The following is a 13,528-nucleotide window of genomic DNA, read 5'->3' as shown; positions in this document are numbered from 1 at the left end:
TGGAATTTATTTATTTATATCCCACTTTCTCTCTCTATGGGCCCCTAGTGGAGGCGCAGTGTGTTAAAGTGCTGAGCTGCTGAACTTGCAGACCGAAAGGTCCCAGGTTCAAATCCCAGAAGCAGAATGAGCGCCTGCTGTTAGCTCCAGCTCCTGCCAACCTAGCAGTTCGAAAACATGCAAATGTGAGTAGATCAATAGGTACCGCTCTGGCGGGAAGGTAACGGTGCGCCATGCAGTCATGCCGGGCACATGTCCTTGGAGGTGTCTACGGACAACGCCGGCTCTTCGGCTTAGAAATGGAGATGAGCACCAACCCCCAGAGTCGGTCACGACTGGACTTAAAGTCAGGGGAAAACCTTTACCTTTACCTTTCTCTCTCTATAGTCCAGGCATGGGCAAACTTGGGCCCTCCCTCTAGGTATTTTGGGTTTCAACTCCCACAATTCCTAACAGACTACCAGCTGTGTTGTCGAAGGCTTTCATTACTGGGCTGCTGTGAGATTTCCGGGCTGTATAGCCATGTCTCAGAAGCATTCTCTTCTGACGTTTCGCCCACATCTATGACAGGCATCCTCAGAAGTTAGAAGCTACGCAAGTGGGGTTTATATATCTGTGGAATTTCGAATGTAGGAGAAAGAACTTGTCTGTCGGAGGCAAGTGTGAATGTTGCAATTAACTTAATTAGCATTGAATAACCTTGCAGCTTCAAAGCCTGGCTGGTTCCTGCCTGGGGGAATCGTTTGTTGGGATGTGTTAGCCGAGGTCATAGCAAATTTCTACATGGAATATTTTGGAAAACAAGCCCTGGAAACAGCAACAAAAAGCCCACTACATGGGTCAGATGTGTGGGTGACACCTTCACCATTTGGAGCCATGGAGGAGAAGAACTAACCAAGTTCCTGGACCACTCCAACAGCATCCACCCAAACACAGAAATTATTTGAGAACACAGAAATGCTGGACCACTCTCACAACCACCATATCTGACTACACAGAGAAGCCACTGAAATCCACAAACTTGTACAATTTCAATAGAAAGGAGGAAACAATGAAAATGAACAAAATCTGCCCACCAATACTAAAAACTCAATAATCTGAACAGTAAATAAAGAACACCACTCAGAAAATAGAGGAATTCCAGACATGAATCAATCACGGCCAGCTAACACCTCCCAACAAAAGATTCCCCCAGGCAGTAAGCACCCAGACCTTGAAGCTGAAAGGCTATTCAGTGCTAATCAAGGTGGCCAATTGAAACATTCACACCTGCCTCAAACAGACGAGTTCTTTCTTCCACCCTGAATATTCCACAAAATAAACCCTACTTAACCAGTTTCCAACAGACCTCACAACCTCTGAGGATGCCTGCCATAGGTGTGGGCAAAACTTCAGGAGGGAATGTTTCTGGAACATGGCCATACAGCCCAGAAAACTCACAACAACCCAGTGATTCCAGCCATGAAAGCCTTCAACAACGCATTCCTTTTCGTCATTTGATTGGTGCAGCTTGATACAGTAGATATCACTTTTGATTGAATAGCATTAAGCCATGGCGATTAAAGTGGTGTCTGACTGCATTAATTCCACACTAGATACACCCTTTTCCACATGGAATTTATTTATTTATATCCCATTGTATCTCTCAATACCAGGCATGGACAAACTTGGGCCCTCCAGGTGTGTTGGACAGGCCGGTAGGCTGTTAGGAATTGTGGGAGTTGAAGTCCAAAGCACCTGGAGTGCCCAAGTTTGCCCATGCCTGATATATAATATATTATTAGCCTAGCACAATATTAGTATTATATATTATTATAGTGTACTATACCACTATACTACAATATTATTAGCAATATATCTAATATATATTATACATTTATTGTATTATATTGTACTATAGTACAATATAATACAGGAGTACAGGAGCCCTGGTGGCAAAGTGTGTTAAAGCACTGAGCTGCAGACCGAAAGGTTCCAGGTTCAAACTCCGGGAGCGGCGGGAGCGGCCGCTGTTAGCTCCAGCTCCTGCCAACCTAGCAGTTCGAAAACATGGCAATGTGAGTAGATCAATAGGTACCGCTCCAGCGGGAAGGTAACGGCGCTCCATGCAGTCATGCGGCCTCATGCCGGTGACATGACCTGGAGGTGTCTAAGGACAACGCCGGCTCTTCGGCTTAGAAATGGAGATGAGCACCAATCCCAGAGTCGATCACGAGTGGACTTAACGTCAGGGGAAACCTTTACTTTTACCTTTTTATGCTTGTCAGAAGGGGTCAGTGAGTATAACTGATTATGATAACACAGAATGTTTATGAAACAATAGGGAGCAGATACCAGAATATTTGTGTTAAGATCTTGGAAGGTTTCTGACTACTGTCATAAGAAATTTTATATCCAGCTGCAATCTAATCCCATCTATGTACCTGTATATTTTTACCTGAGATTCTAAGATTGTATTCCTTTGGTGCATCTGAAGAAATTGATTGTTAATTTACATGTGCTTCTGATTAGTTAGTTTTAAAGGTGCCACAAAATTTCCTTCCTTTCTTTTATTTTCTTATTAATAACCAAAATTATGTTTAATTTGAATGTGTTTCTAAATAATGTCCAATGTTCAAAGTCCAATGCAGAATTTAATACATGCTAATATCCATTCATTTCTATGGGGTTTTTTTTTACACAAGACTGAAAAGAATTGTAGCATGTATTCTTTAAGTCTTCTCCTTTGAAGAACCGAAACATGGCTGAAGAAAGAGACCAAGGTTGAGTACAATCCACAACAGAAGGTAACCAAGCAACATCCCTTTAAAACATTGTGTTGATCGACTGGCTGCCTTCATAGGGATTCAATAACTTTTCGCTTCCTTGAAGAAGCAACTTTAACACAAACAATTTCGCATTTGTGACCAAGCAAGTTTGGGAAAAACCTGTATTGGTATGTATGACATTATGCCTTTGCTACCGTCTCTACTACAGAATCATAATTAGCAAGGGAGATTTGAGAAGACAGAGTCAAATATCTTTTCTGTGAAGCAGATAGCCCGGATATAAAGAAGTGAATTATTTATAGCAGCCTAAAGAAGAGATTGCACAGGAAGATACTGTTTTTCTTAAGTTCATCACAATGTCCTGTTTTCATTTTTGTAGATGTATAGCATTAATGGTAAGTTTTCAAACTGAATCAAGATTGCTATAGATCAGTGTGCAGGAATAAACAGTATTAATAATCCAATTTGGCAAATATAAAAACTGCCATGATCAGACAACACATTCTTTAAGTAATTTTGGGGCTTAAATATTTTACACTATTTCTGACATTAAGAAATTAAAGTTAGGATGCATATTTGTTACTAACTTTTGTAAACTACAATGATAATGCTTAATTCAGAAGAATTCCAGAATAACAATGCAATTGCACATTTTAAAGGAGAATCCAAAACTGTTAACAAGCTTTTGAATTTTTCAGATTTTTTTTCATACTGCATATTAAACAAAATAACAGTGGAAAGAAGGAGGGATAATGTGACATAAACAGTTAATATGATTAAAAGAGTGGAGGAAGCACAGCAATGAGTTTTTATTTGCTTGAATGGTTGTAGGCATTATATGAAATCTACGTAGTAGAATTAAGAATTATGCCTGCCTTCCTGGGAGTATGCTATATTGAATTTAATTGAACAATGCTTTATTTGGATAATCTGGAATATGGCTTGTTAAGAATTTGAGTAGGTGATTTGGCTGGGAAATTGATTTGAAATTGCAACTCTAGTACATAGTTAATTTTTCAAATTTTCCAGTTTACTGTATGAATCCCCCCCCCCCCCATATCTGTGAGTGATACATTCCAAGTCCCCTCTCCCCATGGATCCCTGCAATTGTGGATAATAGCAAACCTTAAGGGTACATATACAGACACTTCTGGGGAATATTTTTGGAGTGTGGGTAAGTGAAAGCATAGTTATCGAATCCATTCATTATAGGGTCAAATTTTATTTGCAAATCCTATGCAAACCTTTCACTTCTTAGGCAATGAAACACTGACAAAGGCTTGAAACGGTGATACACCTATGGTTTCCATTAGATACAGTTGCAACTAATCAGCCCTGCTTTAAGTTCTCAAATATGAAAACATTTTATTTCTCATGTTCATAATATTTTATCATGATGAGTGCAGACTTTTACAGAGAAGAATGGCTGAGACTCTGGAACAAGGGCCTATATATTTCTTTGACCAGGTAATTTCCCTGCTCATTATTAATTCATTTTTATAGCTTTCTCCAAAGCTACTAAGGATTTAATCAAGCCTATATTTTATTTTAGCCAAAATCCAAAAGAAAATGGGTCAAGAAAAAGAAACGAGGAGAGCAGCTAGATGTTATAATTTCAGGCTACACAAATCCCCAAGAAAATAGAAGCTTTTACAGGTAATGGTGCTGCCTTATGGTTTTCTACATTAAAGTTTTAATACATGATTGATCATGTAAATTAACCGAGTTGTTAATTATAAAAATGGCAATATTTTTCAAAGGCATTATTCTCAAGTAAAATATAAATATTATGTGAGTCAGATTGCAGCCTTAGTCATAAAACTTAATTTTTATTCAATGACAGGCCAAGCATTTTACATTCTATTATCAGAGTACAGTTCAGTTAATATTACAAATGGGTAGAGGGTGTACATTAAAGCTTTGTTTCCTAATTTGCTTGGACTTTCATTTGTTCTCATTGGTTTACTTTAGTTATAAAGTCTAATAGCAATATATAAAACCACTTGATTCTTTATATGCGTCCATCTCCATAAAATAATAAGTATCAGCTACAAGGAGAGGCAAATAAGAAATAATAATATCATCATCAACATATTGGCCCAATCTGCATTTACAGTACATATCCCATTGATGTAGGTTGCTAGTTGGTTGCAATCAAAGTTTCAGGTATGCAGTTCCCTTCAGGTATTAGGCTACTCTCTATACTGTATTCAAATCACATTTAGTTAATGAGTTGATCCTTCTGAACAAAATCTAAACATCTGCTGATATGTGTAGACTTGTCACTTAGGTTGTATTCAAAAGTTTCCAAATAGCTTCTTTGTATTGGCTGTTGTTTAGTAATGCTTCACTTTCTGTAATATGCTTCCAGAAATTGATTGCAATAGGAATGTTACCTGGATGTATGTCAGCATGCTTCAGTAGTTCTACTACCTTTTGCTTTTGATTAAAAGATAACTTTCACTTCCCTCTCTTTCATCCTGTATTATGAAATAATGTATCCTGGTTATTTCACATCTACTTCCTTGCTTTAATGTTCTAGAATTTCATCACTGTCTTCTATTTTCTCACAACAAATGGTCAAATCATCAACATTGTTTTTTTTATTAAAAAAACATATCATACTGTGGAAAATAGTATAATGGAAGAACTGCAGCTGAAGATCCATTTGTTGCTGATAGCAAATTCCATTTTGCAGTCAACAACATGCTGATCTTCAGTTGCAGTTGCCTTCACTATACCATCCCATACAATGCAATGTTTCCCTTTAAAATTAACTTCACAGTTGCTCTGTTGGGGCTGTAATAGATATTAGGGTGGACCCCCAATCTGGCATGCATAAGACAATCATCATCATCATCATCATCATCATCATCATCCTTATTTGTATCCTGCTTTTCTCCCTAAACAGGACCCAAAGCGGCTCACAACATTTTAAAAACAATACAAATCTACCATACATAAAACAATAAAATCAACTATAAAATAAAACATATATAAACATTTTAAAAATCATTAAAAATCATGCTTCATGCTGCCCAATGGGGTTTTGCAGAACAGAATAATAAATAGTCAATAATCCTTGAGATTGATACCGTATTTTTCCTATTCCGTGCACATCATCCTTGATATTTTCATCCAATATTGTGAAAAAAGATTTAGCTCAGCACATATGGGACGTTGCATCAGGATCAAAAATATATTGATGTTTTTTAGTATGTCACTTGCAAAGCCACATTTCAACTCCAAAAGATTCTCCATAAAAATAGTCATCAACATTAAATGGATAAGCTAGGACCATAGATAAAAAGATCCATGCCCAGCGAGCATATTCTAAACAGAATGGGCCAGGACAAAAAAACACTCACCAGGTTAAAGACAAGCCACATAAGTTTATTCAGTTCGGCCAAAAGGAATACAAGTACAAGTGGATGCTTCAAAATGTACAAGCAAAAACATACAGAGAAAACATGACATCTCATACAGGTTGACAACCATTAAAAATTCCATTCCCTCCCCTGATTGGCCAAAAGAGGTATCCGCTCCCTGATTGGCCAGGAGTTCCACTGATGTCACTGCTTCCAATCGAGGATTTCCTTTTGCAGTGAAATGACAGCTAGGGATTGGCCAGCTGGGGAACCAATCGGCTGGTGAGATGCCCCCAGGGAGGAGGTTCTGCTTGTAAAGACAGCGTGAAAGAAATGATAATGAACTTCCATTTAGATCAACTTTCCAGTTCTGTATTTGACAAAGATAGGAGCTCCCGAAGACAAAGACGTGAGGCTTCTAAAACAAAAGGTGATGATCTTGGGTCATCAAGGGCAGGGCTGTCAATAAAGAAGTGTAACAGAAGTACATACTCTGCTTCCACAGTTGTCAAACTCTCAGCCTCAAGTTGACCATTTTACTAGACCAACAATTCTGGGCTAACATAGGAAACTATCTCTGCATATACATGCACAATGAATTTTGATGATTACCTGGCTTGGGAAACAGCCAAAGGGATTCACCCAGCCTTTTTGTTCTCATGGAATTGCCTCTGCTGGATTATGGAAAAATTACTGTCTTTGGGCTACAACTTCCACCTCAACACACTGGGGTTTTGGAGTCTTTGCTCCTCTTCAGGGACGGGGCCTGCTGAGTGTCGTCACATGATGTTGGCTGTGGCCCTGCCCCGTTGATCGCCAAAGTGGCGAAGCATCGCATTTTTTGGCCTTTTCCCCCCATCTGATGGGTCCAGGGACAGGGCACCTACGCGCCTTGTTCCAATGCCCCCATGTGATGGAGGTACCCCACTCACCTTCCATTTCACCTGCAATTGCAGGTGAAGCAGAACTGAATAGATGAGGTCCCTTGTTACATTTTATAAAGAAGTTTATACATTTTATATATAAGAAGTAGATACAGTACACAGAAAGAGACAAGTTACACAGAAAATGAAGAAAAACCGATACAATTTATTAAAGGGTTAGAAACAAAGTCTTGGAGGCGGCGGGGAGGTGAAGCTGCTGCCAGTCTACTCCTGATCTCCAATGCTTCAAACTTGGGAAAGTTTGAAGTATATTTTTAAAAATATTAAAGTAATATATTTGCTATGGAGCCCTTGGCATACTCTAAATATTTGGGGGTGGGGTGTCATTGTGGCTTGACAATAAACATCTGATTCCTTGGTGTCAGCCACTTTCCTGGACTGCATTCTTCGCATTCCTTTTCCTCTCTGTCTTGAGCCTTTGTTCTAAGCAATTAGATGGAAAGGGTCCCATTTAGTCACATAAAAAACGTTTAGCATTCAAGAAGACTTCCTAAGCTGGGATGAGGCTTTTGGTCTTACAGCTGAATATATTGTAGAACAAGCATCAGGTTTTTTTTTCAAGTTTAGTATTTTCCTTGGCTGTCAATTTACATGTAACAGAATCTAGTTCCAAATTCTCAGACTGAGCTTTGAAAACTTATAAAATTCTCAAAGTTTTTCAATAGTCATTTGAAAATACATGCAATGGATTCTCATTCGGCTGCCATTTAATATTTCTTAGCTCATCTTTTACATTTGACAAATGCTCTCTAAGTAGGGTTGTTGTATGTCTTTCGGGCTGTGTGGCCATGTTCCAGAAGTATTCTCTCCTGACGTTTCGCCCACATCTATGGCAGGCATCCTCAGAGGTTGTGAGGTATGGATTAACTAAGTAAGGAACCTCTGAGGATGCCTGCCATAGATGTGGGCGAAACGTCAGGAGAGAATACTTCTGGAACATGGCCACACAGCCCGAAAGACATACAACAACCCTGTGATCCCGGCCATGAAAGCCTTCGACAACACATTGCTCTCTAAGTATTTTACCAGTTTTATTCATGTACAACATAATTGGTCTAACAATTAAAGATTCTTATTGGCATTTGATTTCCTTGCATCTGTTCAATATATTCTTACATTGACTTCGCAGTTTTCTCATTCTGACCATATCTGCATGTCTCCTCATTGAGAACAATGGTGATGGGTCCCCCTCCCAAGATGGGATCTTCTCTTCTTCCTTTGGCTGCTGTTCCTTGCAAACAGCAAATACTGGGTCCTTGCTGATTCAAATTCCATTCTGCAAATCCAATTTGAGAAGTTTTCCTCTGTGAGAATGGGAATTGTCACTTTATATTCCAGGAGACTGCCATACCTTGTTGTTTTCACACGTGACCTGGCTCTTTGATCTACCTTAATCCTTTCACAGATCTCTTTAATAATAATAATAATAATAATAATAATAATAATGATAATGATAATAATAATAACAACTACTTTATTTTTATACCCCGCCTCTATCTCCCCAAAGGAGACTCAGGGCGGCTTACATGGGGCCAAGCCCGAATAAAAACTGTAGCAGTATAAAACACAGCAATAGACAAAAACATGCACAATTTTTTTTAAAAATTAAACATTAGCCAATAAAAAACAAAAACTAATAAAAACATGGATTAAAACAGAGAGATTGTAAAAGTAGACTGGGTAAGGTGCACCATATAAATATTGTAAACACGAGGTGACTGATAAAGTGCTGCAAATTCTTGGAAGTGCAAATTGGGATGGGAATAGATCCTGTGTCTATATCGAGTTGACAAAGGTAAAAAGTGCAAACCGGTACAGGAATGGTCACAGATACAGATTGCTTCTGGATTAGCAATCTTTATCTAAAGGCCTGAGTAAAGAGCCAGGTTTTCAAACTCTTTCTGAATGCTACCAGGGTGGGGGCTTGCCTGATTTCCCTGGGGAGCGAGTTCCAGAGCCGGGGGGCCACCACGGAGAAGGCCCTCTCCCTCGTCCCCACCAACCGCGCTTGTGACGGAGGTGGGAGCGAGAGGAGGGCCTCCCCCGACGAACGATCGTGCAGGTTCGTAGGGGGAGAGGGGGGTACAAGGTACAAAAAGTTGATAGAGAGCACATGTTTTGACTAGAACAGGGCTTCTTAAACTTTTTCTACTCAGGACACCTTTTTGCCTGAGAAATTTTGATGCAACTCCAGATATAAGTACAGTAGAGTCTCGCTTATCCAAGCTAAACGGGCCGGGAGAAGCTTGGATAAGCGAATATCTTGGATAATAAGGATTGATTAAGGAAAAGCCTATTAAACATCAAATTAGGTTATGATTTTACAAATTAATCACCAAAACTTTATGTTATACAACAAATTTGACAGAAAAAGTAGTTCAATACGCAGTAATGCTATGTAGTAATTACTATATTTATGAATTTAGCACCAAAATATCACGATATATTGAAAACATTGACTACAAAAATGGCTTGGATTATCCAGAGGCTTGGATAAGCGAGGCTTGGATAAGTGAGACTCTACTGTATATAAAATAAGTATAAAATCAAACATGTACTGATAAAAAAATCAGCATTTGCAAGGCTTGCTATACAGGCTAGTTTTCTTTTTTATCTAATACAGTGAAGCATTTCTGACAGAGTCCACTATAAAAACAGCAAGTTTGAGCTAAGAGGATCCCATTTGGGGTTGGGATCCACAGTTAAAGAAACAGTGGGTTAGAGGTCTTGATTAAGCAGCAATGACACAAATGGCTTGAAGAAACAAAAGGCTTTATAGTAGGAACTCCTTTCTGAGATAGTAAAGGTACTCAGCGTACTAATGTATATTAGCTATATTCTAGGAAAAATAGACAGGACAGACAGAAGGTAAAGAGGTGGGGAAAAAAATCTATGAGAGTATTCGTTTACATGACAGAGACTGAGTTGACAAGGAGGGAGGACACTTTGAGTCACTCAACGATCTAACTCTCTACTGTTGCCAACTTTGAGTCTTTCTTGACTTTCCAACACTAAGCTTTGTTTTGCTTCCAATAAAAAATGATTTCTCTGGGTGAGCTTAGTGCGTAAGTTCACTATATATGTGAAACTCTAAAAAATATTAATTTGTGAATTCACTATAATTTGGAAGTAATCACTCTAACAACCAAGTAGTTTCTCTTCACTATTCAAATCATTTTATTATCTAGTAGGAGTTGTCCATTCAAATTTATTTCTTTAAACCTTTTGGAATAAATGCTTTGCACAAAGCATTTTCCAAGCACACACTCCAAACGTTCTGAAAAGTTTTGAGCCTGTATTGAGAAACAAGTAATATGGATTTTACTTCAGAGTGCTTTCAAGTTTCTGAGGATTTTGGTTATGAGCTCTAGGTACATGGAGTTTTAAGAGATCTAAAGTAGTTTCCCGGAAATCTCATTAATTTTGTTTCTTCCTCTTTTACTAATTTACTTTTTTCCCAAATGAAGAGACAATTTCTTTGTGCTTGTGCGAGCGCGCGCACATGTGTGTGTATATATATATATACACACACACATGCACACGCACACACATGCAAGAAACTCTCTCTCTCTCTCTCTCTCTATATATATATATATATATATACACACACACACTAGCTGTGCTGGCCATGTGTTACTGTGGCTTATGGGAATCATTTGTTGGCCAGGTGGAATAGCAGTGAATAGCCTCAAAGCCTCAAAGCCTGGCCGTTTTCTTCTTATGCAAATCTTTGTTTGGTGAGCTGGAATACAATGGAATAGGTTTGCTGCTTGGAAGGCTGGGTACTTGCGTTATAAGGGAATGGTTTTTTGGCTAGTTTGAATTGCACTGAATAGCCTTGCTGCTTCAAAACCTGACTGCTTTCTATATAGGGGCATCCTTCCTTGGGCAGGTTGAATGGGACAGAGTACCCTTGTAGCATCAAAACCCGAGGGTTTTCTATTTAGGGGAAAATCTTGGTTGGCCAGGTTGAACAGAACTGAATAGCCTTGCTGCTTGCAAGCCTGGCCGCTTTCTACCTTGTGGAATTCTGGATTGGCCAGGTTGAATAGCAGTGAATAGTCTCAGTGTAGCAAGTATGAATGCTGCAATTAGTCACCTTGATTAGCATTTAATGGCCTTGCAGCTTCAAAGCCTGGCTGCTTCCTGCCTGGGAGAATCTTTTGTTGGGAGGTGTTAGCAGGCCCTGGTTGTTTCCTGTCTGGAATTCCCCTGTTTTCAGAGTGTTGTTCTTTATTTACTGTCCTGATTTTAGAGATTATGTTGTTCTCTATTATTATACCACAGTAATTTTAGATATTATATTTATAACCTTATATTATCTGCTTAGAACTGGATTATATTAGGCCCCTTCTACACAGCTGTATAAAATCCACACTGAACTGGATTATATGGCAGTGTGGACTCAAGATAATCCAGTTCAAAGCAGATACTGTGGGTTATTCTGCCCTGGCGTTCTGGGTTATATTGGTGTGTGGTGGGGCCTTGAGTCTACACTGCCATATAATCCAGTTCAAATTCAAATCAAATAATCTGTATTTTATAGGCCTAACTGAACCCTGGCTGCCCCTTGGTCGAGGGGGTTGCTAGGAGATGAAGTGGGCAGAGCCTACCCATCTCACTGGCAGCAAGGGGAAAAACAGTTCTTCCTCTTCCTCTAATTTGGACTTAATTTTTCTAGAATATTTTGACTGAAAAACATAGACTGGATGGCTATATCTTTTGTGTGGCCAAAGTTGGTGTGATTTGGTTCAGTGGTTTTCCTGTTTACTCCATAATAAAATGGCACGTTACATTTATATATGTGTGTGTGTATGTCTGTGTATGTCAGCTGGAACTGAATGGGCACTTTAACTGCCAGTCTGTCACCTAAAAACCTTGAAGCCCAAAGGTGCTGTCTCAGACCTAAACCAAATCCAGCTGCTCTTTTGACATAATATTTGCTATGATGCTATGTATTAAACCACTGTTTTACCCCCTTTCCTAATCAGCAATTTCTTGTATTTACAGAAGCAAAAGAAACAAACAAGATCAAAAAGCCAAACAAAGCAGTGTTTACGTGAGAGTTTACCCAAAATTAGTACTTCGCTTACAGATTTCACTGCCAAAATAAGATCTAAATAATGATAGTCATTTTCTGAGTTCCTTTTTAAATAAAGGGTTAGAAAATGAGGCATTTATAAATATGAGAGGGAAAGAAAGCAAATGTTTGAGGGAAATAATGCATTAGATAAAAAAAACCCTAAGAAATAACTGCTATACTGTTCCCAAAACTTAAATAAGAATTCATGCAGTGCTGTGCTAGGTAAATTCTACTTCTTATGCTTTTACTTGTCTTGAGTTGTTTCTTGTACAACTACTATCCCTTTTAGATTGAGTTTTCTGTCCTCTAGCCCAATATTATAACCTGATTTGTAAAACTGGTATGCTTCCAAATACCTGCTGTAGGAGTGAGAAATAAGGCAAAATAATTGCCTTCATTCACTGCTTTGTGAGCTTCCAGAACTAGGTTTCTATGTAGCTGCTGTTGAAAACACAATACTAGTCTGATTCAGCAGTTTGAAACATACTAGTCTGATTCAGCAGTCTTACGCAACAAGATCACTGCTCCAAATCTTCAGAGAATTTGCTTTCTTTTTACAGATGTAATAGCCTTCCCAATTTTCCCTTCCCCACTATTTTTGTCACCTTCCATTCAATTAATTTCCTCTTTTCAATGCTAATGTGGCACTATATTCTTCTATGGGAGGAAATTCTTTATGTATTTTTTCTTCTGAAAATTAATTTCCATTTTTTCATTTTTTTCCTTAAAATAACGGGAGTAAAAGTTGAGTGTAAAAAGTCATATGTTTAAATCTTGGCATGTCTTAAAAAACTATGAAAAACCCCTGTCTGAAGCCTTCAGTATCTACCATCAGATAATATTAGACAATATTAGACAATTTAGCTGAAAAGTGAACTAAGTAAAAAGCAGCTTCCTGGCTGATTCCCTACCATATTTATTCACTATCCAATTAATTTTCCTTCCCAATATCTCCTCTCTTTTCTACCATTTCTTCCCCCAAAATAGTTTTCCCCTCCCATTCTGCATTGACCCATGAAAAATCCCAGTTTTTCTCACTTGGTCTAGCTTCAGACTTCTCTTTCATCTTTGAGAATCTTTAAATGTATTTATTATTTATTTATTTGTGGTATTTATATATCACCCTTCTCAACCCCGAAGGGGACTCAGGGCAGTTCACAGTGTTGGTAACAATTCAATGCCCTTGATAAAAAACAGCATAAAATGTCAACGTTGACCCTCCCCTAATAAAACATTAAACATTATTGAACATATCACATAAAATAACATCATGTATCACACAAAGACATAGCCGTTGTCCGTAAACAGTCCTGGATCATTGCACTTTCAATTTTAATTTTAAATTTTCCTATGATGGGCCGAACG

At 38.5% G+C, this 13,528-nt stretch overlaps 1 protein-coding gene across 9 annotated transcripts in view; it reads left to right on the top strand.

The window, feature by feature from the left end:
* The first annotated feature begins 1,429 nt into the window (after window positions 1-1,429).
* Window positions 1,430-13,528, top strand: part of LOC103278871 (uncharacterized protein C3orf20) — a 52,177-nt gene continuing 40,078 nt past the window's right edge. For 2 of the 9 annotated variants that reach the window (XM_062982816.1, XM_062982815.1), the window contains exons 1-2: window positions 1,435-4,235; window positions 4,321-4,424. In XM_062982816.1, coding sequence (XP_062838886.1) covers window positions 4,143-4,235; window positions 4,321-4,424 — 197 coding nt within the window. In that variant the 5' untranslated portion in view covers window positions 1,435-4,142. Of the gene's footprint in view, window positions 4,236-4,320; window positions 4,425-13,528 lie in introns of all 9 variants that reach the window. The other 7 variants (XM_062982813.1, XM_062982814.1, XM_062982819.1 and 4 more) reach the window with 7 other exon arrangements.

This window comes from Anolis carolinensis, chromosome 5, assembly GCF_035594765.1.
Source record: "Anolis carolinensis isolate JA03-04 chromosome 5, rAnoCar3.1.pri, whole genome shotgun sequence".
In the NCBI taxonomy this organism is placed as follows: domain Eukaryota; kingdom Metazoa; phylum Chordata; class Lepidosauria; order Squamata; family Dactyloidae; genus Anolis; species Anolis carolinensis.
The sequence above is the reverse complement of the archived record's forward strand: the minus strand, read 5'-3'. Positions and strand labels throughout refer to the sequence as shown.